A 24,783-nucleotide genomic window follows, 5' to 3' on the forward strand; every position below is an offset into this window, starting at 1 on the left:
TTTTTAAACAGTTACTTGCGTTCAGAGAACATGGAAAGTTCTGGGACATTCTAAAATGCTTAACGTGGCTTAATGTGTAAAGACAATGTTTTTAAACTCTGTAAACACATTATTAATAAATAATGACAAAAATATAGACAAGCAGATGAGTCCAGGATACAAACACAATGCGTTTAAAAATGGGTTAAACACTTTCCTCCCATAGAAAACCGTTATAAGGAAAACACTAAAAGGATGCAGCCTATTAAAACAGTTTTCTTATTTTTATGATTTATTAATACTGCGTTTACTGAGTTTGGTCTTTTAAAAACACCGTCTTAATGCATTAAGCCACGTGAAGTGTTTTCCTATGAAAATGCTTAACACGTAACGTGTGAGAACATGTTGCCTTCGTATCATGGGCTGTGTCTATTGTATTTTTTATTAATGTGTTCAGAGTGTTTGGAATTTTAAAAACACTGTCTTGATGCATTAAGCCGTTTTTAAACGCATTGCGTTTGTATCCTGCACTCATCTGCTTGTCTATATGATTTATTAATAATGTGCAGAGTTGCATGGTGTTATGTTTAAACTGACTGAACGCTAAAGAACTCAGTTCTACACAGGAGCTTAAACGGATGCTTCTTTTCTTTAGTCACTCTCTGTCTTGCGCACGCAACTCATGCACGTGCACGCACTTCAAGAACTCTCTGTAACATGCTGAACACAACAAAGTCACCTGCTGGGGCATTTCCTGGCCATTTTGGGTAACATCAAGCAATGGCTGAGGAGGGTGAGGACCATCTGCTGGCAGGAGTGGTGCCGGCTCAGGTCCTGGCTGTTGTGGGGGCTCCCTGGGCTGGAAACCTTGAGGTGCCTGGAGCGGCCATGGCTCTACTGGTTCTGGTCGTGGGACTGGGGAACTGACTCCTTGTGCTGCGCCTGCGTTGGGCTCTGTTGCCCACTGACCTCTTTTTGGTGTAAGAGGGATGGGCACTTTCTGCAGTCTACAAGCATGCCAGCATGTGCCATCACTTAATAGAAATTAGGCGAATCTTAGCTGATGGACCACTTGGTGAGGTTCAGACCAAAACGTTGCCATTTTACTGCTACGGTGAGGTCTGCGAACTCGCACCCAGTCCAGTACCTTGATGTTAGTATGCCTGACCTTGTGAAGTTACATTTACATTTACATTTATTCATTTAGCTGACGCTTTTATCCAAAGCGACTTACAATTGCTATATGTGTCAGAGGTCGCACGCCTCTGGAGCAACTAGGGGTTAAATGTCTTGCTCAGGGACACATTGGTGTCTCACAGTGGATTCGAACCCGGGTCTCTCACACCAAAGGCATGTGTCTTATCCACTGCGCCATCACCACCCCAGTTATCCTTCATTCGCCCCTGGCTTGTACTTATGGCCACTTTGACTGCTGCTTGGGGGCCAGTTACTACTGCTGCAGACAAGCCCTGTGCTCTGAGCCTGTCTAGGGGCAATTCCATCTCCCGGCCGAGCATGAGCAGAGCAGGTGAAGCCTGAGTGGTGCTGTCCTGGCTAGCCCTGTAATGCAACAAGGTTTGATTAAGTGCCATTTGAAATGAGTACCCATGGACCAGATGCGCCCAAATCCCATTCTTAAGGCTCTGATTAAACCTTTCAACCCCACCGTTTGCCTGGGGATGGTAGAGTGCGACACAAATATGCTTAATTCCCTTATTGCTGAGGAAGGTGGAGAATTCTGCAGAAATGAACTGGGGCCCGTTGTCAGTAGTTATAGCACGGGGCATGCCCCAATGAGCAAACAGACTGTCCAGTATCCTCGTGATAGTCTGTGATGTAACTGTCCCTGCCGGTACTACCTCGGGCCATTTAGAATGGAGATCGCAGATGACAACTAGAAAGCGCTGATGAGGAGGAACTCCATGGCCATGAATTTCCCCACAGATGTCTAACTGTAGGTGCTCCCATGGACGTGAAGGCCATGGGACTGGCTGCAAAGGGGTTGGGACTGGTTGTCCAGTCTTTCCACTGAGGAGACATGGTTCACAGTCCCTGACCAGCCCCTCAATATCCCGGTCCAGACCACCAGACCAGGTCCCGGCATCTTTGCTTAAATTTTTCAATGCCCAAATGGCCTTCATGTGCCATTGATAGGACACGTGCACGCAAGCTGCTTGGCACTACTGTACAGAGACCCATGGAAACACATACGTCACCCCAACATTCCGCACTCTTGCAAATGGCACTAGCTCCTCAGGCACTCGCGCTGGCCACCCTGAGCGTATGTAGGTGCGGAGTGTTGTTAACATGGAGTCATGCTCAGATTCTTTCTGCAGCTCTTCCAAGGAGACAGCAGATTGTAAAGATGCATGTAGCATCTGGATGAACTCTGGCTCCACGTCATGGCTGCTTTGTGAGGCTGCCGGTTCGGTTGCGGTAATGGACCAAGATAAGAGATCAGCAACCACATTGTCCCTCCCTGGCGTGAATTTCAGCTGGTAATCGTACTGTCTCAGGCTCTCACCCCATCTGTGCAGGCGCAGGGGTTTATGACCTGAGCCAGAAGCTGACAGAAGCGTGATCAACACCTGATGGTTTTTGCGGAGGATGAAATGCCGTCCGTAAAGATAGACGTGCCATCTCTCAGTGGCCCAGACACAGGCAAGGGCTTCGCGTTCACAGACAGAGTAGCGCTGTTCCGTGGGGGTCAGGGCCCTGGAAGCAAATGCTACAGGCCTTACAACACAGTCCTGCTCCTGTGAGAGAACCGCACCCAATGCTTGTGTGGAAGCATCACAGGTGATGATAGTCGTACTGTCCAGGTCAAAGTGAGCTAGAATGGGTGGTGTAGTAAGCTGGGATTTTAGCATTTGGACAGCCTTGGAGCATTCTGCAGGCCAGTTCCATGACTCATCTTTCTTTAGTAATTGACAGAGGGGTGCTGTGGTTCGGGAATACTGAGGCAGAAAACGAAGGTAGTAGGCGGTCATGCCCAAAAACAAGGCTACCTGGGAAGAGGAGGAGGGTTCTGGGATTTGGTGAATTGCCTCGTTATTTGACTAGAGAGGGGCGATGCCTCTGGGTATGAGACGAAACCCCACAAAATCAATGGCTGAGATGGCGAACGTGCATTTCTCTGCATTCAGTGTAAGATTATGCTCCAAGAGAGCACTGGCCACCCTATTGAGACGGTCATTATGTGTCTGGATATCTGCTGCATGAACTACTATGTCATCCAAGAAAACGGCAACTCCAGGAATGCCAGCCAAGATGGTGGTCATCACCTTTTGAAAGCATCTGGGGGCAGAGCTCAAGCCAAATGGCATGCGTGTATACTGGTATACCCCAGTGTGTGTGACAAACGCTGTGAGGTTTCTGCTGGAAGGATGGAGTGGCACCTGCAAGTAACCTTGGTGCAGGTCCAGCTTAGTAAAGACTGTCGACCCATAGAAGTGGGTGGTCAGCTCCTCAGCTGTGGGTAAAGGGTATTTGTCGGGAAATCCACACAGACTCGTATTCCCCCATTTTCCTAGCAATGACCAGGTTGGAGAACCAGGGGGCAGCATTGACTGGTTCGATCACTCCCATAGCCAGCATCATTTGGAGCTCCGCTGTCACTTCATCCCGCACGGCGAGAGGAATCCTGCGCAGGGGCTGAATGACCAGCGACACCTCTGGATCCACCAGAGGTCTGTGGGTGAAAGCTGTGAAGCAGCCGAGTCCGTCAAACAGCGCCGGCCATCTCTGTTGCCAGGTAGTGGTGACGGGGTGGATGTCTGAGCCTTTTTCATCTCGCAGCGTGAATTCTAAGCATGTGAAAAGATCCAGTCCCAGGAGATTGGCACCCCGCTCAGTAATATAGAAGGGAAATGATGGCAGGTGTTTGGAGCCATAGCGGACTGGAACATGAAGAACACCCAGCATAGTGATCTTAGGGCTGTCGTAACCACAGAGGGATGTGCAGGGCTGTTGCAGTGGCAGATGGGAAAAGAACTTGTGGTATGTACTGGCATTGAGCAGAGATGCTGCTGCACCCGTATCCATCAACAGCGGAAGGTTCACCTCGCTGAGAAGCACAGTACTTATCCTAAAAGCTGTTTGGCCCACTGATACATGTCTGATTTCAGTGCAGTCATTAAAGGCAGACGGTTGTCGCTTCTGTGATGCTTGCGTAGCAGGTGCTGATCGGCATACTTTAGCAAAGTGATTTTTTTTAAAGCAGTTCCTGCATGTCTGTCCCCGTGCAGGACAATTTTGGGCCCTGGAGTTGTGTGAGCTAGAGCCACAGTTGCTGCAGAAAACTAAACTTCTGCGACTTCCTTGCAGCTGTGTAAGCTGCATTGGAAAACATGCTTCTACAGTGTCTATTTTATCTGAAGGAAATGGACCGTGGTGTGTGAGATAGACAGATCGCATTTGCTGCGTGGGCGCATCCACCAGGGGGCATGCATCAGCGAGAAGCGTGGAGCATTCAGTGGCTGCCTCCACTTGCAGTGCGATTGCCACGGCTTTATCCAGTGTTAATTCGTCTGGTTCCAGCAACAGTTTCTCCCGAGTCTTGTCACACAATATCCCTTCAATAAACTGATCACGAACGAACTGATCTTGAAGAGTCCCATAATTACATGAGCGTGCCATGTCTTGCAGATTAGTTACATAGTTTTGCACGGACTCACCCGGACGCTTCAGCCGTTTGCGTAACTTGTATCGGCGGAGCAGTACTCGTTGCTGGCCTGTTAAGTGGTTAGCGAGGAGAACGACCGCTTCCTCGTAAGTTTCTGACTTAAATAGACACCAGGGAAGTTGTGGCCTAATGGTTAGAGAGCTGGACTTGTAATCCAAAGGTTGCGGGTTCGAGTCTCCGGCCGGCAGGAATTGTAGGTGGGGGGAGTGAATGTCCAGCGCTCTCTCCACCCTCAATACCATGACTGAGGTGCCCTTGAGCAAGGCACCGAACTCCCAACTGCTCCCCGGGCGCTGCAGCATAAAATGGCTGCCCACTGCTCCGGGTGTATGTTCACGGTGTGTGTGTGTTCACTGCTGTGTGTGTGCACGTTGGATGGGTTAAATGCAGAGCACGAATTCCGAGTATGGGTCACCATACTTGGCTGAATGTCACTTCACTTCACTTCTGCATGTCCAAGGGCACGATATATTCTTTGTCCCTCCGCACCGAGACAGTGGCGAAGCAGGGCTATCTTTCTTCGGTCAGAAATGTCAGTGTAATCCATGGCCTTGAGATATACTGTGAAACCATCGAACCAACTCGCCCACGGAAATAGGCGGTTCACCAGGCACGGGAAGAAAAGGTGAAGGAGGCGGAAAGCTAAACTCAGCCATCCTCGTCGTCAATGTTATGTTTAAACTGACTGAAGAACTCAGTTCTACACAGGAGCTTAAACGGATGCTTTTTTTCTTTATTCACTCTCTGTCTCGCGCACGCAACTCATGCACGTGCACGCACTTCAAGAACTCTCTGTAACATGCTGAACATAACATATAGGCCTACTCTAGAGACATTTAAATATAAAGGCTTCATGTGAAGGCCAGAACATTGTCCGTCCTCGTGTTTTATGTCCCCCAGAGTAAGTCAACTCCAGTAATCCTCTCTGTGAAAGAGTTGAAGAGATTTAGAAAAGGCGAGCGCGATTCCTTGCTAAAGTGGAGCATGATTCCAGCTCCACCTCTCTGCATTTCATTTTGATAAGTGACAGGGACCGGCAGAAATGTCCATCAGCTGATCCTCTTAGCGTTCATAAGGCTGAGTCCGCTTTAATGGACCTGACAGCTGAGCTGGAAGACCAGACCGGCCAGAAATGGATCGCTGTGTACCTGGAGCACAAAGTTCAGCTGCTCATCCTCAGGGCCGGCGAGATTGTGACATAAGCGCTGTACTAAACCTAAAACCTACCTAGACAGCATTTTAAGACATCATCTTCCAGTACAACAGCTGTTTAGTAAGTCCTTCTTTTAATAAAAATCTGAGACTATTTGGGGAAAAAAAACATCCAACATGAGTAACATTATGATTGTAAAACATGATTATAAAATTGTTGCCAAAATGTACCAGTATTTAGGTGTGCTATTTATTTATATGCTTATCAATGTGAGTATCATGTAATTAGCTAAGCCACATGCTAATGACAGCCCAATGGGATGGACTTGAACTGTCACCAACTAAATTTCAGAGGCCAAACAATTGAGAATATAGTGAATTAAGCTCCAAACTTGATTATGCAGTGTTTCCGTCTAGCATGTATTTTGATGTATTTTGATCAGTGTTTTCACTAGTAAGCAGTAAACTGGCTACCTCACCTGAATGTTTGTAGATTTGTGTTGGATGTTTTGATGTGGAAAGCAGTTATCTTCGGAATGGAAATATGGATATTTTTATTTGTAAACATCATACTTTTTGGCTTATTTCTTAGATCATAATAAATGATCTGACAACTATGACCTTTGATTGACAGCATTTTAACCCACAGTTTTTACTGTCTTTTTTTCTGAAACAGTGCATCCACAACCGTATTCATTTTTCCCAAACTTTGCAGACTTGTCTCTTTATCTTCAGTCGTGGTGCTCCTCGCAGCAGTTGGGAGAGATTGTTGTTCACCCATGGATAATCAAAGCAGTAGTTGGGAGCCAGCGAATGGCATCACTGCGTGTGGGATCTTTAGTGGTGGACCAGCTCAAAGCTCTTACGATTTACCCACAATCCTCACCAAATCCATGCAGTATACTGGACAGATAGGGCTTTGCATTCTCTGATGCAAAAGTCACAGTGTTCTGGATGGTTGCTATGCAGTTACTAAGGTCTTCTGAGTGCATGCCTGCTTTTGCAAACAAATTGAACATTTGGAAGGTTTGTGTTGGTCTGTGAGATTGTAACTAATTATGTGTGAATATGGGCAGCATTAGCTGCTAGTAAAGACGCTAATCAAAACCTCCGCTCCAGATTCTAACCACAGTCAGCAGAATGAAATCATGCTTGATAACATTATACTCCTCCTTACAGCAAATCAGTGGGAATGTGGGTCCATGGTGATGATGTTTTTCCATTTAATAATTTAGCAGACTTACAAAACCATTAAATAACAAACTTGCATTATTATTCCCATTTTGGGAAAATACCATGGCATTTATTGTAGTACATTACTGTTATTAGCATTATTGTTATAATAATAATAAATGATCATTATTGTTTCCATTTTAGGAAAGTACCATGTTTTTTTTCAGTACATTACTATTTAATTACAAATTTGCACTATTGCTCCCATTTTGGAAAATATATTTTATTTTGTATTTTTGATAACCATTTAATAACAAATTTGTATTATTGTTCCCATTTTCGGAAAATATTTTTTTAAATTATCATTTAATAACAAATTTGCATTATTGTTCCCATTTTGGAAAATATATATATATTTTTTTATTAACATTTAATAACAAATTTGTGTTATTTTTCTCCTGTTCGGAAAATATATATTTTTAAATGATCATTTAGTAACACATTTTCATTATTGTTTCTATTTTTCTATTGTTCGTATTCCTGTTTTTGGAAAATACAATGTTTTTTTTATTAATTCATAAATAAATTTGTTTGTTTGTTTGCAGTGCATTGTCATTTAATAACAAATTTGCATTAATGTTCACATTAAAAAACAAAAAAAAGGTATTTTCTGCAGTTCATTACCATGTACTTTCAGTTCAGTCCATCTTCTCATGCACATTTTCAGATACTAACCTGTTACAATCATAGTTATTTAAATATGCTCAGTATAACCGCTGATAATATCCACCATGTGCTTGAATTGCAGATGATCGACAGAACGTTTGTTCCTGAGGTGATGGAGTTTGTGATATGCAGGAAAGTACAGGAATAGCTGTCAGTGTGCTGCAAGAAGAACGAATTATGCCCTGCTCTATCAGTATTATACAACATGAGAGTGCATTGTGGGTAAGGTGACACTGTCATTTTTCTGCAAGAGAGAGATGTGGCAGTGCAGATATTAGATGATAATCTATAAAAAAGAGAGTAGCAATAATGTAAAATGCAACAGAATGAAAACAGCTCCCTATGAATCTTGAATTTTGTTAATACCATAGTATCTCCATTAATATTTGTACACGTACCACTAAAAAAAAAAAAATTAAAGTCACAATGGTTATTCCATTTCTTGAAGATGATATACAACAAAATTTTCAGCTGGTTAGAGAGTATTAAATTGGTTTTAATGACTATTCGACCCCATCATGTATAAGATACAATGGGCTTTGCAATGGTCCTCAAGGTGAATTTACTTTGAGTTCTTCTGCACTGAACGGCAGTAGAGACACAAACAAGCCGTTTGTTACTGTCTTTATCATGATGATACTGTCACTGCAGATTAAATGGGCTCTTTCTCTGAGTAATAACCTTTGTGGTTTGTCTTTGTCTGAGTAAAGTTTACCCTCTTAAACCTCTGCGTTCCTTCCACACACAGCTAATGGCAAGTGGTTGAATTGAAACACTAGATTATAGTAGATTTTATAATTTTTTTTTATATTTATTTCAGTTTTAGTTACTTTAGTACATCCAATTAAAAACTAAGTGAAATTGAGAAATGTTTCCTTGGAAATAAAGTTTTTTCTGTTTTGTTCTGTTTTTTTGTTCTATGTTTTCAAAAAAAATTCTTTTTTTTTGTATTTTACTTTTTGTTTTAGTATAGTAATAACAAATACAGGACACAATGTGATATTACTATATTATTTGAATGAGTTTCCAGGTGTTTTACCTATCAAATTTTTCATTTGAATTTTTGAAATTTGAATTTTGAATGTTACACTGCATTGCATTGTGTTTTAGTTAACGGAAATATCTGTAAGACTAATTGATCATGTCCTGGTAATGAGCTGCCAGTTTGATTTCTGTTATATTATTTCTTACAGAGTGAACCCTAGTAGCTAACAAATAACTTGATGACAGGATTTTCATTAAAATGAATAGGCCGCTATATCTAGAAATACACATTTCGAGTTTCTGCATTACATAAACAGTCTAATTTTTTGCACTGGTCCTCAGATGCGACTGAGAGTTCGGTGCTAAAGGTCAGTGTTTACCGACCCGCAGGTTTGTAATCATTAGTGTTGGAGGGGAGATGTTTAACGTGTAATGAACCTGGCACAGGCTGACACGGTTTATTCGGTGAACATGTTTGTGTGCACGCATGCCATCCAAACAAACCCCAGCACACCACAGTGAATGCGCCTCGTGATTATGATGAATGTTTTATCTTCCTGCCAGTGATGCAAGAGCTTGTGGATGCATTAAATTTGGAGTGTACCGGTGGGACAGGAATCCCTGCGTGTGTTTGCGCTGTCTGTGACATCAAAAAACGTGTGCATCTCATTGCAATAGAGAAATAGGCTATTTTCCAAATTGTTAGAATTATTGCTTTACAGTAGAATTACTGACAACATAAAACATTAAGGTGCATTACAGGCATGCAAACGACCCGAGTTCGAGCCCGCCTTTTTCTCCCTTTTCAAATCTCATATTACATCAAAAAGGCATTTATTAAAAAAATAAAATTAAGGAAATAATCAAACAGTTGAAAATAAGAGTATCGGGTAGGGTTAGGGTAGGTGTAGGGAGGGCTTTATTTAATAATTTGAATTAAAACTATAATTTTCACTCAATACGTTATTATTGCATACTGTTTTATAATATACGACAATACTGAGGTGCAGATTATTGCCACTATTTGCAATAAGTAGTATAGCAGAAAATCTTGCTATTTTAACATAGTGTAAATAGAATCTATAGCTATTTGCACTTAGTGTAAATAGCATATCTTTAAAAATACTGCTATTTTCACTTGGTGTCAATAGAATGCATTGCTATTTCCACTTAGTGTAAATAGCATCTATCGCTAAAAAATATATTTACACAGTGTAAATAGCATTTAATTGCTATTTACACTGTGTATATAGCCGCTGCCTGTAAAAAAAAATCTTACTGACCCTCAAACATTTGAATACATTTGATACTGAATGTGATTCTCTGCTGTAGGACACCTATGTGATCTTGAGCAGAATGATGCTGATGTGTCCAGGTGTTTTTCTAGTCTAGTATATCATCATGACAGTGAACGTCCTCATTCTCTGGAGGTCACATCTCACGTTCCTCTGTGTGTATATATTTTGTATTGCAAAGGAGAATGAAAAGTTTCCATTATTATGAACTTGACCAGCATTTAATTGAACACGGTGAGCAATTATAGTTCAACAATAAGTCAGGCTAATTAAGGCAAACGCTGGCATTATTAAAGTTGGTTAATAGGAGTGGATTCTGCCTGCTGAACAGTAAAGGACAGCAGACCTGGGACAAGGACACAGAGATATAAATGTGTGTGTGTGTGGTTTATGAAATAAAAAATGTTTTATGTTGGACTTGTAGCAACTTGGAGCAATTTGGACATTAAAGTAAATGTGTGTTGCACAAAAAGACAATGCTGTTTTATTTAAAGCCTCATGAAAAGCTTATAGATGAGATATGAGGTGACAGTATGAATCGTGACACAATGTAGCAGTGCAGATTGTATATGTCTAGAGGATGCACCATGCATGTGTGAAGCCATCCTTTGACCTTCAAGGTCATTATGTAACTGAAATAAAGGTAGATGTTAACGACATGCCCCACACACACACTCACACTCACTCACTCACTCACTCACACACTCACACACTCACACACACACACTCTCACACACACTCACTCACTCACTCACTCACTCTCACACACACACACACACACACACTCACTCACTCACTCACTCACTCACTTACACACACACACACACACACACACACACACACACACACTCACTCACTAACTCTCACACACACACACACACACACTCACTCACTCACTCTCACACACACACACACACACACACACACACACACACACACACACACACTCACACACTCACACACTCACTCACTCACTCACTCACTCACTTACACACACACACACACACACACACACACACACACACTCACTCACTCACTCACTTACACACACACACACACACACACACACACACACACACTCACACACTCACTCACTCACACACACACACACACACACACACACACACACACACACACACACACTCACTCACTCACTCACTCACTCACTCACTCACTCACTCACTCACTCACACACACACACACACTCACACACACATGTTGGGTTTCCATGTTTTATGGGGACATCCCATAGGCGTAATGGTTTTTATACTGTACAATCTGTATGTGCTATTGCCCTACACCAACCCTACACCTAAACTTAGCCCTCACAGGAAACATGCTGCATTTTTAGATTTTCAAAAAACTTTATGCTGTATGATTTATAAGCTTGTTTCCTCATGGGGACCAAAAAATGTCCCCACAAGATTAAGATTTACTGGTATTACTATCCTTGTGGGGACATTTGGTCCCCAGGATGTGATGAATACCAGGTGCACACACACACACACACACACACACACACACACACTCACTCACTCACTCACACACACACACACACACTCACACACTCACATCTGACCTTCTGGTGACACATTCACACCCTTAATGTGACGCGTTGTGTATTTATCCAAAGATATTCCTTTAAGGTGTATGAGCTTCACTGGCATTCAGACGTTTTGGGAAGATTTTTAAATAGTTTTTTTAAAAGTCTCTTTTGCTCACCAAGGCATTTATTGCATCAAAAATACAGTAAAAACTGCAAAATTGTGAAATATTATTACAATTTAAAATAGCTGCTTACTATTTAAATATATATTAAAATGTAATTTATTCCTGTGATGCAAAAGCTGTATTTCCAGCATCATTACTCCAGTCTTCAGCGTCACATGATCCTTCAGAAATCATTCTAATATGCTGATTTGTGAGACTATTATCAATGTTGAAAACAGTTGTACAGCTTCATATTTTTGTGGAAACCGTGATACATTTTGTTTTTCAAGATATTTTCGATGAACAGAAAGTTGACAAGAACAGCATTTATTAAAAATAGAAACTTTTGTAACATTATTAATATCTTTAATGTCACTTTTGAATAACTGAACGTGCTTGCTGAATAAAAATATAACTTTTCAAAAAGAACTAAAAAACAACAACAACTAAATAATAAAAGAACCAAACTTATGAACGGTAGTGTTTGTAAATTTTCATACATATGTATATTTTTAGGATTTATTTCACATTCAAAGCTATTATATGTTTGGGTTTACGGTTCTTTTGTTTACTTTCTAATCAGATTTGTTTAATAATTTACCTACTATATATTCATGCAGGTTTCCAGATTTGGAATGTCAGCATTAGTGAAAGTGTGCATGCACATGATAACATGTCATCATCGCTCATATGAGACGCTTTCACTCTCGCGGTAGGTGCGGGTGACGCGTCGCTTCAGCCTGATCGCCGTGAAAGCACCGGATCGCGGATCGTCACGCATCTCCGGTGGACATCAGAGGAGCGCAAAGTTCCCGACGTTCCAGATGGGAAGAGCGGGAACGCTTTCACAAGCAGAGGGACCGAAGGACATCACCTGAGACCGATGTTGTTCACACGCGCGCGCTTCACGGCAGACGCACGCGGCGCCGCAGGATGCGTGCATGCGGGAATTTAACGTTTCCAGCGTTGTTGCAATGCGGCGGGGAGGAATCTGATGAGAGCAGAGATCTGGGACGGTGAAGGCTGGGATTCTGCGCTTGCTGTATCTGGATCCAGACCTCTGATCGTGCTCTCTCTCTCTCCGGCTGCGCATCGCGCGTTTCGGCGCTTATTGAAGCCGCGACGATGACCACCGCGGGTCAGGAACAGCATCAGCATCAGGACCGCACCATGACGACGGTCTCCAAGAAATCCATCATCGCCAAGATGTTCAAAGTCCGCAAGAGGAGGGAGATGCTGCTGGCGCAGGTGTGTTTGGTCTGCAGCGTTCTGTTCGTGGCGTGGGGCATGTCGAGCATCCTGACCAGGACAGGTGAGTCCGCTTCTGGCTGTCAGTCAAAGCCCTCAGATGTCCCAGACACAGAGCGATCACTATCATGATGGGCAGGTAACCTACAGGAGGAGGAGGAGGGAATTTGACTTTGCAGCTGCTATAGACGTTAAAAACAAGCAGAAATGGACAGCTGTCCAATAGTTCGTGCAAATAAGACGCACGGAAATGATACGCATCTGTATGGATACGGATCAATAATTTACCCTTGTCAATTCAGTGAGATTCATAAATGGGAATGATAGTATATTAGAAGTGTTAAGTGTCAAAAATAGCTTTTGACTGACAGTTTAGCCACCAAAAAATTAAATAAAAAATTAAGCATTGAAAATAGAATTTCTATCCCAAATTAGAGCCAATAATGGAGTTTTTAAAGTGAACTGTCAATGCAATTCTATATTTATTTTAAGAATGTAACTCTATAAACATTTCCCATTTTATTTGTCCCTCTTACATACGCATTTTACAGTACTAACTGAATTTCTATTCTTAAATTCACTTTTTAATATTCATTTTTAAATTGAACTATTACTGCAATTCTATAGTTATCTTAAGAGTGTTAGTCAATAAACATATTCCTATTTTTTGTTTATCCTTTACAGCATTACTAATTGAATTTCTGTTATAAATTAGTGCCATTATTAAGATCAGTAACCTATAAGAATTAACTTTAAAAAGCAGGGTTATTCACAGATTATTTATTATTACTTAATCAAAAATATTAAAATATTTTATGATGTTAATTATAAATATTATTGGTTATAATTAATATATTAATAAAGATGTATATAATATTATTGTGAATATATTTTATTTTGTTTAGAAATATTAATGCAGTTCAGATTTTACTGAAATTTTCTGAAATGATTTGATCCCATTATTTCCAAATTATGTTAGAAATTTAATTTGCAGTCTTGCACACATATATAATTATGTTTTTGGCATGACATTATACACAAATTATGAAGAATATGAAATGGACAGCTGTGCTTAAATACAAGTATGAAATAAAGATGTGCATCATTGTGTAGACATGCAGATATTTGTGTATGTTTCGAGGTCAATGATCTACAGAAAATCAATTCTATGAGATTCATTAGTGGCATTATCTTGTTTGTGGTTTATATGAAATGAATCACAATAATAAATGTTTGCCCTGCACATTTTTGGATGCATATGGACGTTTATTTGCTATGAGCTATAATAGAGGCAGAGACACATATAGATACAGGTCGCTTCACGAGGGCTGTGTCCTCAAACCTAGTGAGCTTCCCATCTAGACTGCATGTGTGCACATCATAAGTGTAGGTAGTCAGCTCACAAGGTTTTGGGTGTGTGTGTGTTGGTGGCGATGCTCTGTCTCATATGCCGCAGTGTGAGACGTAGACGGTATGTTGGGTCCGTTATGCACACATGGTCAGATTTTAATGCACTATTCTCTGGTGATTTGTCTTTTATGGTCAAGCATGTGTGTAAAGTGTGCCGTCTGATTCCTCTGGGGCAAATGAAAGTCACATTCCTCTGGTATCATGAAACATTGAGCTCAGATCGCGATCTGAACCGAACAGCACATGCATATCACTGAACTGATCAAAAGCTCATGGTGCTTTATGGGTTTAACCGTCATGTCATGCATTATACATGCACACACAGAATAGAGTAGAATATAGAATATTTCCCCTATGACTTTAAAGGTTATAGTAGCTTTATATTATATAGCCTTATAGCTTTTATTAAGTTAATACTCATTTTCAATAGGTATTTTATGTCTATGTTGTTGTTTTTTTAGAAAAACACCAAAACATAAAAAATTTATAATAAATATTTAAAAACATATTTTAAAAAAAATGACAAAAACACAACATTTACTAAAACTTTACTAACTAAAATAAAAATGAAAACAGAAAAATAAAAACAGATTTAAAATATTAATAAGAAAATCAATAAATCAAATGTCAATGCTACTAAAATAATTCTGGTTTATGATGGAAATGCAAAGTAACAGATGAGCACTGATAAAAAATAATTTTCACGCAGAAATTTCTAGTAAATTTCACAAATAATGAAACAGCAGACTGAATCAAAATTCTAAAGATGAAAGACAGAAATAGTATTTTCTTTCAAAATGTACCCCAATAACCTTTTTTTTTTTTTTTACAGTGGTCTGTCAGGACAGCAAAGGGAGATCAAAATGTGTCATTCATTTATGGATTTTAACATCATCATATGAAAGTAACAATTTAAATAACAATTTATAAATTCCAAATAATTTGACTGCCTGCTAAATATGTTTACATTTACATGGTAATGGCAGAATACCAAACTCAAACTAAAACAAAATGTTGCTACTTGAAATACAGCAATAATATTTGAAATAAAATTAAATATATATTTCAAAAGTTGTTTAACTTAAATAACGAGAACTAAAACCTAAATGAAAATTAATAAAAACTATATGGAAGTATTAAAAAAAATACATATGACAAAAACACAAAATAAAAATTACAAAAATTTTGCCTTAAATTAATATGAAAAAGGAGAACATAACAAATTTACAAAAATTAACTCAAATATGAAAAAGGAAAACATAAAAATTAAAACGAATTCAATATATACTTAAAAACTTAAAACAGCAGTGTGTGTATACACATCCACCCTATAATGATAAAAATCCACCCAGTGGTTTTTATTTAATCCCTAAAAATTCTATCCCCTTTTTCAAATCAAGCTGTTCTCAGATGCCTGTCTGTGTAACATCACACAGACCCAGGCCCCTCCCACGATTGTTGATTGACATGGCCGTCTTACCTTAGACCCACCCTGAGTGAGCTGTCATCAGTCTGCCATTGTTTCACTGCTGGAGCAGATGTAGACAAGAATGGCTCCTAAGCGATTGAGGTGTTATGTTGTTGGATGTAATAATGAACATAGCAGTCGCATGTTACTCCCGACATCTGAGCCGCTGAAGACACAGTGGATTACCTTTGTTTTTGAAGGGAATGCATCCTCCGATCTGCATTCGTGATCCAGCCTCACCTACAGAAGAAGGAGTTTTTTATGAATCTTTGCAAATCGCCTTTCCTAATAATGTGCTAATTAGCAAGTTCCGCGGCTAAATGTGGCTAAAGTTTACAGTCTCTCAGAGAATGGCTCATCACCCCACGGAAGAGAGGGGCCAGGTGAGCAGAGCTCATTAGCATTTAAAGGGGTCATATGACGTTGCTAAAAAGAGCATTATTTTGTGTATTTGTTGTAATGCAATGTGTTTATACACATTTTCCACATACTGTACATTATTGTTACTCCTCTGTGCTCCGCCTTTCTGAAACGCATCGATTTTTACAAAGCTCATCGTTCTGAGAAGCGAGGCATGCTCTGATTGGCCTGCTATCCGGTGCGTTGTGATTGGCCGAATGCCTCAAGCGAGAGATGGAAATGTTACGCCCCTCACCGTATTGTGATGGCGTTTCCCGGCGTGACGACACAAAAACAATAAAACCCATTATAAACGAGGTATTTGTTGCATCCAGTGGGGACATAATTACTGATTATAATGACTTATACTGTCTTTTTACATGTTGCGTTGCATCGTGCCGCGTAAACATTACCATGTCTGCATTTGTGATCGGAGAAACGACAAACAACAAGCGCTACTCTACACTGCTCAAAATTCGCGTTTGAATCGTCAGTAGTAGAAATGTACTTACAGGCTGTGAGTCAGAAGCGTCAGACTGTCCTTGCAAAGTTGGAATTGCCCCACTTTATAGAAACAGCCTTTGAGCAAGCCAGCATTGTAGGCTACTCTTCCAGGTTCAGGAAATAGTCCTCCGTAAAATGCGCTGCACACACTCGAATATTTGGGTTGAACTGTTCTGGAACAGTGTTGTAAATACAACTTAACCACTGATTTCTAGTTGTGTCCTCTTTTGGAAGCCCAAACAAAGTACTTTCGCTTTCACAACAAAACACAGCGTCTCCAGGACATGGTGCTGGCGGCAGCAACAGCACTACAGCCAGAATAATAGTTCCACCTTCTTTGTGTATACATTTGGGCGGTGTTTTGCAAATCTTCCCACACAGTGACGTAGACATGTGGGGGTGTGTTTGAATGAGCTGATTTAGGAGGGTGTGGTCGAGTCTTAACATTTAAAGAATATCTCTTTGGTTTTGACACTTTAGTCTTTCCATCTTCAGGGATCTTATCTATACACAAACAGCTTGTAACACTCCAAAGAGAAGGAAAACTAGAAATTGTATCATATGACCCCTTTAAAGGAATATGCAACAGAACAGGTTGCTCTGAAAAGAGCTGATTTTGACAAGGTAAAAAGGGTTTTTATTCTAGAAATTTTGACTTTTCATTAAGACCCTAAAGAATCATATCAACTTGTGGAAAATGGGCAACCGATGACCCCTTTAATAATAAATGTTCATCTTCTGATTATTGCGGTTGCCTATAGTAATTCTGTGTGGGTTTTTTTATTATTATTTATTTCCAGTCCATTTTAAGCCAGCAATATATTAATTTTAAAACAATAGATCACTTAAATAAAACAAACCAGCATGTTTGGTAAAACGTTTAACCCAACCAGCTGAGACAAAATAACCCAACATGTGTTCTGTCCAATATTTACCCAGCGCTGGGTTGCCAAATAACCCAAGTTGGGTTGTTTTTAACCCAGTAAGACCACATGGACAAAATACAAGACAAACTGAACTTATTTGGGTGAATACAGCATAGTTTACAATATTACATACATTTAAACTCATTTAACAAGCATTTTAGTCATATAAAAAAAATGTAACATTTAAACATAGCATTGTAATTTAAGTGAATTCAACCGTTCTCTGTAATCACTTTTTACAGAAATAGTGCTAATTCACGTGCCGGTGCGTGACCGAAATCTGAGCCGGTGAAGGGCTGCAAGCTTCCGACCGTGGCCTCGTGTTTCACTTGTAGCTGAGAGATGGCGTGACTGACTCCAAAAACAAACAGTACTGAAATTAGAGAACATATTTTAACAAATTAAACTCAGTATTACAATGAATAAAAAACATGTTATGAGGCAAAAGGCATTTCCAGCGCGAAACAACGACCGCCGCTGACTGACATCTCGTTGTGTAAAATAATACAATTTACAGCACAGTAAAGACTTTATAAATGAAAGAAAAAATTTATAAAAAGCTTTATTTTGTTGAAGAAGTGCACGGTGGCACGGAGAACCACTCTCTCCTGTAGAGAGGACACAAAAAGCCCACGCTCTGACTGGAACTCAGCAGCTGGGTGAAAATATTAAAAACAACCCAATAAAATGACCCAACATGCTGAACCCAGCATTGGAGTTAAAAATAAATAAAAACCTTAATTTTTTAGAGTGTATAATCAGCTGTAATGAGAAATCCACAGCGCAAAGTCAATATTTAGCCAGAGTCCAGTGAGGCGTGTATGAAGCATTAACAAAGAGATTTCTTTTGTGAGGCCGAAACGGAAAGTGTCTTTGAGGGCCACGTCATTGAAGTCCACCAAGTGGCACAAAGAACAGAAATCCTCCACATGTTCAATGGGACAATTTCCCTGGCGTAGTCCAAGGAGGGCAACTGCTGGGTTCATTTTGTAGGTCGTGTATTCTGTAGGAGTCCACTGAATAGCGAGCGTACTGAGAACCCAAGTGCAGTTTATTTACAAAAGTAATCCAAGAATACAAACATAATCCGAACAGATGAAGACTTGGCATGAACAGACTTGACTAGACTTGACTCACCAACAGCAGGTTACAACTTCAATACACGACAAGAGACAATGGAAACAAAGGGGCTACTTATAGCAAACAATGAGGATCACATGACATGAACAAACCAATGAGGAGAAGACACATGACTAAAGCAACCAATGAGCAGACAGAACTGATAATCACACGACAAGACAATAACCAATGAGAACATGACACACAGACTAAGGGAGCACATGGCAAGAGCAGGAAACAAGGCAAAATATCCAAATAAAAGACATGAAAACCTAAACCCAAACCCCACATTACATCAGCTTTCAACTTAAATGACTTGAAATTGACTTAAAAAACAAGTTGAAATTCACATGACAAAAAAAGAGTTGAAATTGTTCAAATTATCAAATTATTTGATGAGTTAATGTAAAAACATAAGTTGCCATGACTTACTGATAATATCATTTTTAAAGTAACACTGCATCACACAGCATGTTCTGGGCTGGTTTTACTCGTGTTATTTGTTCACAGATGCACAGAAGTGTTCAGATTTCATTTAAGATTTATTCATCATGTGGAGTCTTTTATAGCAGCCTTCCAAATCTGGTTAAAAATAAATAGAAATTGTCTGAATGTGCATGCAAAACTCCTGGAATCTCTCAAGTCTGCAGATATGCGAGTAAAGCACGTCTGTGGGGGTTTTCTGCATGTCTATCATCACCAAGTCAAAATTACGATCTTCTAGATGAGCAGAAACAAGCGGCTCCATTTGAGGTGTCATTCACACCCAGAGCTCATCGAACACAAAGACATTAATTACAATAAAAACAAGGAGCTTAAAAGATTGTTCTGCACTGACAGCGTGCAGACAATAGTAAATCTGTTATCTCTCAGCCAGAAACGTCTTCTCATGACAGTAAATTAAAAGCATGTGTTTGTGTCAGACTCATTGCTTTTCTCCTAACGGTTGAGGAAAGAAAGATCAAAGACGGAGGGAACATATTCAACCCTCCCTTTCTAATCAGGCAAATCCTGTTTTCCTTCTCTTCTTCTGTAGCTCCAGGAGGAAGCTCCTGTAGCTCCTGTTTTTACACATTTTAGATGTTAATTATATTATTTTCCCCAGTTTTTCTTAATTAGAGACTTAGGCTTGACTAAAAGTCTTTTCAGTTTGATCTCAGTCTAATGTCCTTTTATTTCCATGTTTGTTGTGAAGCTCTTTGAGAAGCGTCTCTGTCCTGGAGCTGCTCTATGAGAGTCTAGTCAGAGTTAGGCCATGTGCTTTAACTGACACGCTGTGATTGAAGCAAATACCTGCTGTCTGTGGAGCCTTCAGAAATGCTGCCAGCCTTCAGAACACAAAATCATTCTTTTGTGTTAAAGTCATCTACTTTATTTCTCTACCCTTTTTTTTGTGTGATGCTAATGAGATTCAACTGCTCGAGGCTTGTATAGTGGATAAAGTAGTTTGAGTGCTGAATTAATTAGTGTTTGATTGTATGCTGACGGTAGTAGAAATAATATTTAATGTTTATATTTATTTCGGGTTAATATTTAAATATGACTAATATTTAACGGAAATAATACATGTAAAAACATTCATTTTAAGATATCAGTTTAATCAATTATTTAATTAACCATGTAATTTAATAATTTATTCTACATCTATTTAATTAAATTATTAATATTTATTATTTTACTATTTATTTATGGTTTATATTAGCTCCATATTTAATGTTAATTAATTTTAAGACATTAATGTAATAATTTAGTTGCAATAATTGAATTTAATAAAATGTATTAATGCTTTATATTTAAAATACTATTAATTATATTTAATATATGTGCAAGTGCTTAAGATATTGATTTAATAATTTAGTTGCAATAATTTAATTTAGCAATATTTGTATTTAATATGGTTAATATTTAATGTAAAGTGAAGGCCAAGCATAATATAAACAACTTTAAATGTTAGTACATGTAAATGTATTCATTTTAATATATTAATAATTTAGTTGCAATAATTTAAATTAATAATATTTATAAATATACTGTATTGACTTAATATTTAAAATAATATGAATAATATTTAATGTTAATGCATGTACAAGTATTAATTTAGGATACTGATTGAAAAATGTATTTGCAATAATATAATTCAACAATATGTATGGTTAATATTCAAATTAACATGAATGATATTTAATTTTAATACATATAAGATATTAATTTACAATATTTATTACCACATTAAAAAATCCTCAAGAAATTCCCAAAATATTGCAGTAGTTCCTAGACTAGTATTCAATATCATAATCATACATTTTGTTGCGTAACTGCTGTGCATTTGTTGAATGAGCACTGTGTTATGTCCGAACTGACTGCACTGTATTTTATGCATAATAATTTTCTATTCTTAACCGTTTTAAATTAATTTTAAATCAATTTCTATATCATTTTAAAATTCCTTGTTTTTATTATTATTTTTTTAACTCCCTGTTTTTATTGCTGTGAATGACTGTTTCACTTTCTTTTATGTAAAGCATTTTGAATTACCACTGTGTATGAAGTGTGCTATATAAATAAACTTGCCTTGCCTTGCCTAAAGTTTATAATAACTTATCTTTGAGAAATATAGCCTTAAATGAGCTAAGTAAAGGGATAGTTCACCCAGAAATGATAATTCTGTCATCATATACTCACCATCATGATGTTCCAAACCCCGCATGACTCTCTTTTTTATTGTGTGGTGACTTGACGAGTGTTTTGTATTTGCAGGTCATGGTATGATTGTGGAGGAGTCTGATATGGAATCACATGATCACTGGGGTCGACGGCTGATGTCCTCCACAGCTGATAATGTGACGGAGCAGAAGAACTGCACAGAGCCAGGTGAGATGAGCATCTCCACACATGCCTTCACAGAGCAGCTCATGCTCCGTTCTGTTCATCTCTTCCAAAAACATGATCCGGTGTGAGCTTTCGGCCATGAAAACACTTCAGCACAATGAAACTAGCACGATCAGACCATGATGTTCTCTGAGTGTAAATACCACAGTATCTTACTATGACAGTATATACATTGGAAATGAAAAGAATTGATCAAATTACGATGATCACGGAACACTAATCTCCTAAAGAAAGTAGTGTTGCAAAATTCTTTAAAATAACATATATTAATAATATATTTATATAAAATATAAAGTAAAATAAATTTTATTTTACAGTGGTAAATTGCAAAAGACTCACAGAATCATTAAAAAAAATTACCACTGTAACATGGTTTACATTGATATTTTATATAATATAAAAATATTTAATATTTTTGTATTTTATATGATATTTCATAATTTACACCCCCTTCCCCCACACATATACTAATTTCTTAATTTTATGAGATTAGTGTTCCTCAATCATTTTATTTAATTTTATTTATATATTTTATGTATAAATTTATATAATGTTTTATTAGATTAGCGGTCCGTGATCATTGTAATTTCATAAATTTATTAATACATTTTATTTTCATTTATTTTATAAAATTGCCATTATATTATATTATATTATATTATATTATATTATATTATATTATATTATATTATATATTGTATCAATTACATACAACACACACAAACAAACAAACACATATACAGTATATAATTTGAAAGAATTTAGCAAAAAAACGACTTTTGTTCTTCTTCCCCGTTTTTTCACCTTTTGCAGTGGTTTATATGTGTATTTCAAGTGTGGTGTCATGTGCTGGTGGTCTGACGTGTCAGTGCTGTTGGATTGAGCGTTTGAGGATTATATTTAGGTTCTCTGAGACGCCACTAATGACCCACTAGGAATTATCGTGTGTTTTTGGTTAATCAGCAGATGGAAAACCTCACAGAAGTGCATTAAAGTGTGTACTAAGAGCTTTGAGGAGATTTGAACTCCATGTCAGGCTGTTTTTTTGTAACTTCAGTGAGATTTAAGCGTGATTTAAAAGTGACTTTGCTGTTCACTTGTGGAAGTTTTAATCAGCTTTGGTCCGGAGAGAAAGGCCTGCGTTTAGCTGACACTCGTGTTCTCTCCAGTGCACACCGTCCCAGACTTACGGCTGTTATTCTGACTGCAGTTGTTCTCATTAAATTCTCTCAAACCCAAATTAATAGTCTAATTTTAGCTGTGGATGTTCTGTTTATTCAGCTTTATACATTTCCAGTCTCAGTCAGACATAATTTAAGAGAGAGAATCTCCACTGAGGTGTTTGATGTGGAACTGAAACACATTCAGAGGATGTTTGAAGACATTTGACCTGTGTTAGTAGTTTAAGTGTGACATATTCTTTCAGATTTAAACATTTAATTTAGCATTACAACATACCCAGCTGACAAAAATATGTTCTAAAAGCATTTTGCTAACATTCCCATGAAGTTATGAAAATGTTACTTCTAAATGTTCTCTAAATATTCAAAACTTCCAAGTTTTATTTATTTATGTATTTATTTATTGCAAACGTTAAGGGAACGTTCCATTTTGTAATTTTGCAAGCACGGAAAGGCTATGTTTGAATGTTCTTTGAGCATTCAAAACATCTAGATTTTAGAGGGAACATTCAATTTTTTTTTAATTCGCAAACATTACAGTAATGTTTCTTTGTTCTCTGAACATTGAAAACATTCCAGTTTTTAAAAAAATTTTTTTTTTTTTTTTTTGCATATGTGAATGTTAAGGGAACATTCCATCTTATAATTGTGGGAATGCTACTCGTGAATGTATGTTCTGAAACAAGTAGTAACATTTAAAAAACGCTAGATCTCCATCTAAAGTGTTTCAGAAATAAAATGTTTTGAGAACATCAGGAAAGACCAGATAACTCTGAACAAAAAAACCTTGCCAGAACATTCTGAGAACGTTCCTTGTTAGCTGAGTAACTGTATCAGTGAATGTTTCATGTGAGACAGCGATGTTTTGGGCATTAGCACGCTGCTAAAATAACAACACGATGCATTAATAATCATAAAAAAGCAGTTCACTTGGTTTTGGATTAGAGCAAAGTCACATGTTCTTCAAGACACACAGTTGATGTATGTGAGCTCCAGGTCAGCTCTTTTTATTATTTCAATTTTTGCATTTTGAAGATTTTTCTGAGCGTTTGATCATCCAGCGAAGGGAAACAGGAGAAGCTGGCGTCAGGTGAATCCCGTATACTCAGGATTTTACTTTCAGTCAACATGACTGTTAATGTAAAAACTCTTATCTGGGAAACGGCACACCTCCACATCTGCGCTCTCAGTTTGTCTTTCTCACCTCGTCTCTTGCCACTAACTTTTCAATCTGAGTTTCCGCGTGCCAGTCGACAAGATTACACTCTGGGAATCTGGTAATCTCTGAAGATTACGCTTTACTCCTTCCTTCTCTTCTTTTGCAGCATGCTGTGCAAACAGTGATGACATCCTGTCTGTCCCTTCTTCACCTTCACCTTCTTCTTATATGTTGGCTATAATACAGCTTTAATATTTATTGGGTTTCTGTGGGTGGTCTTTGCCCGTGCTAAAATGCAAGCGTTGTTGTTGTGGTTGCTTGCAAGTTTCTAGGGTGTCGTGAGCAGTGACTTTTGTTGAAATGTAAATAATGGTTATTTTCATGGTGCAATATGTATATATAAAAGATTTTTATAAACCTTTTTTGTGACTGTCGCCATATTTATCTCCTAGACTACAGTTCTGTTTGTTAGCACCTTTTCAGAGACGGGTGAAAATAACGTATTTAACTAGCAATCAAGCATTTATTATTACTGAAACATTTGAAAAGCTTGTAAAAACCAGATATCCATATTAAAACGTCTCATTTTAAAATATTATGCGTGCATGTATACAGTACACACACACACACACACACACACACACACACACACACACACACACACTCATTAAAATAATAATAGCAATACATATGGCAAGCCTTTTATATATAATATAACATGCATATATATAGAGAAAGAGATTTATTAATAAATCTATATAAAAATAATATATTCAT

The 24,783-nt window shown here is 38.4% G+C and overlaps 1 protein-coding gene across 1 annotated transcript in view; it reads left to right on the plus strand.

Moving 5' to 3' along the window:
- Positions 1–12,873: 12,873 nt before the first annotated feature.
- slc24a4b (solute carrier family 24 member 4b) overlaps positions 12,874–24,783 on the plus strand; it is a gene marked incomplete at its 5' end in the record, with an annotated part of 40,501 nt that continues 28,591 nt past the window's right edge. The window contains 2 exons of the mRNA XM_079375665.1: positions 12,874–13,015; positions 21,535–21,648. Coding sequence (XP_079231791.1) covers positions 12,874–13,015; positions 21,535–21,648 — 256 coding nt within the window. The remainder of the gene's footprint in view (positions 13,016–21,534; positions 21,649–24,783) is intronic.

Source organism: Barbus barbus (genome assembly GCF_936440315.1).
Source record: "Barbus barbus genome assembly, chromosome: 24".
Classification (NCBI taxonomy): Eukaryota; Metazoa; Chordata; class Actinopteri; order Cypriniformes; family Cyprinidae; genus Barbus; species Barbus barbus.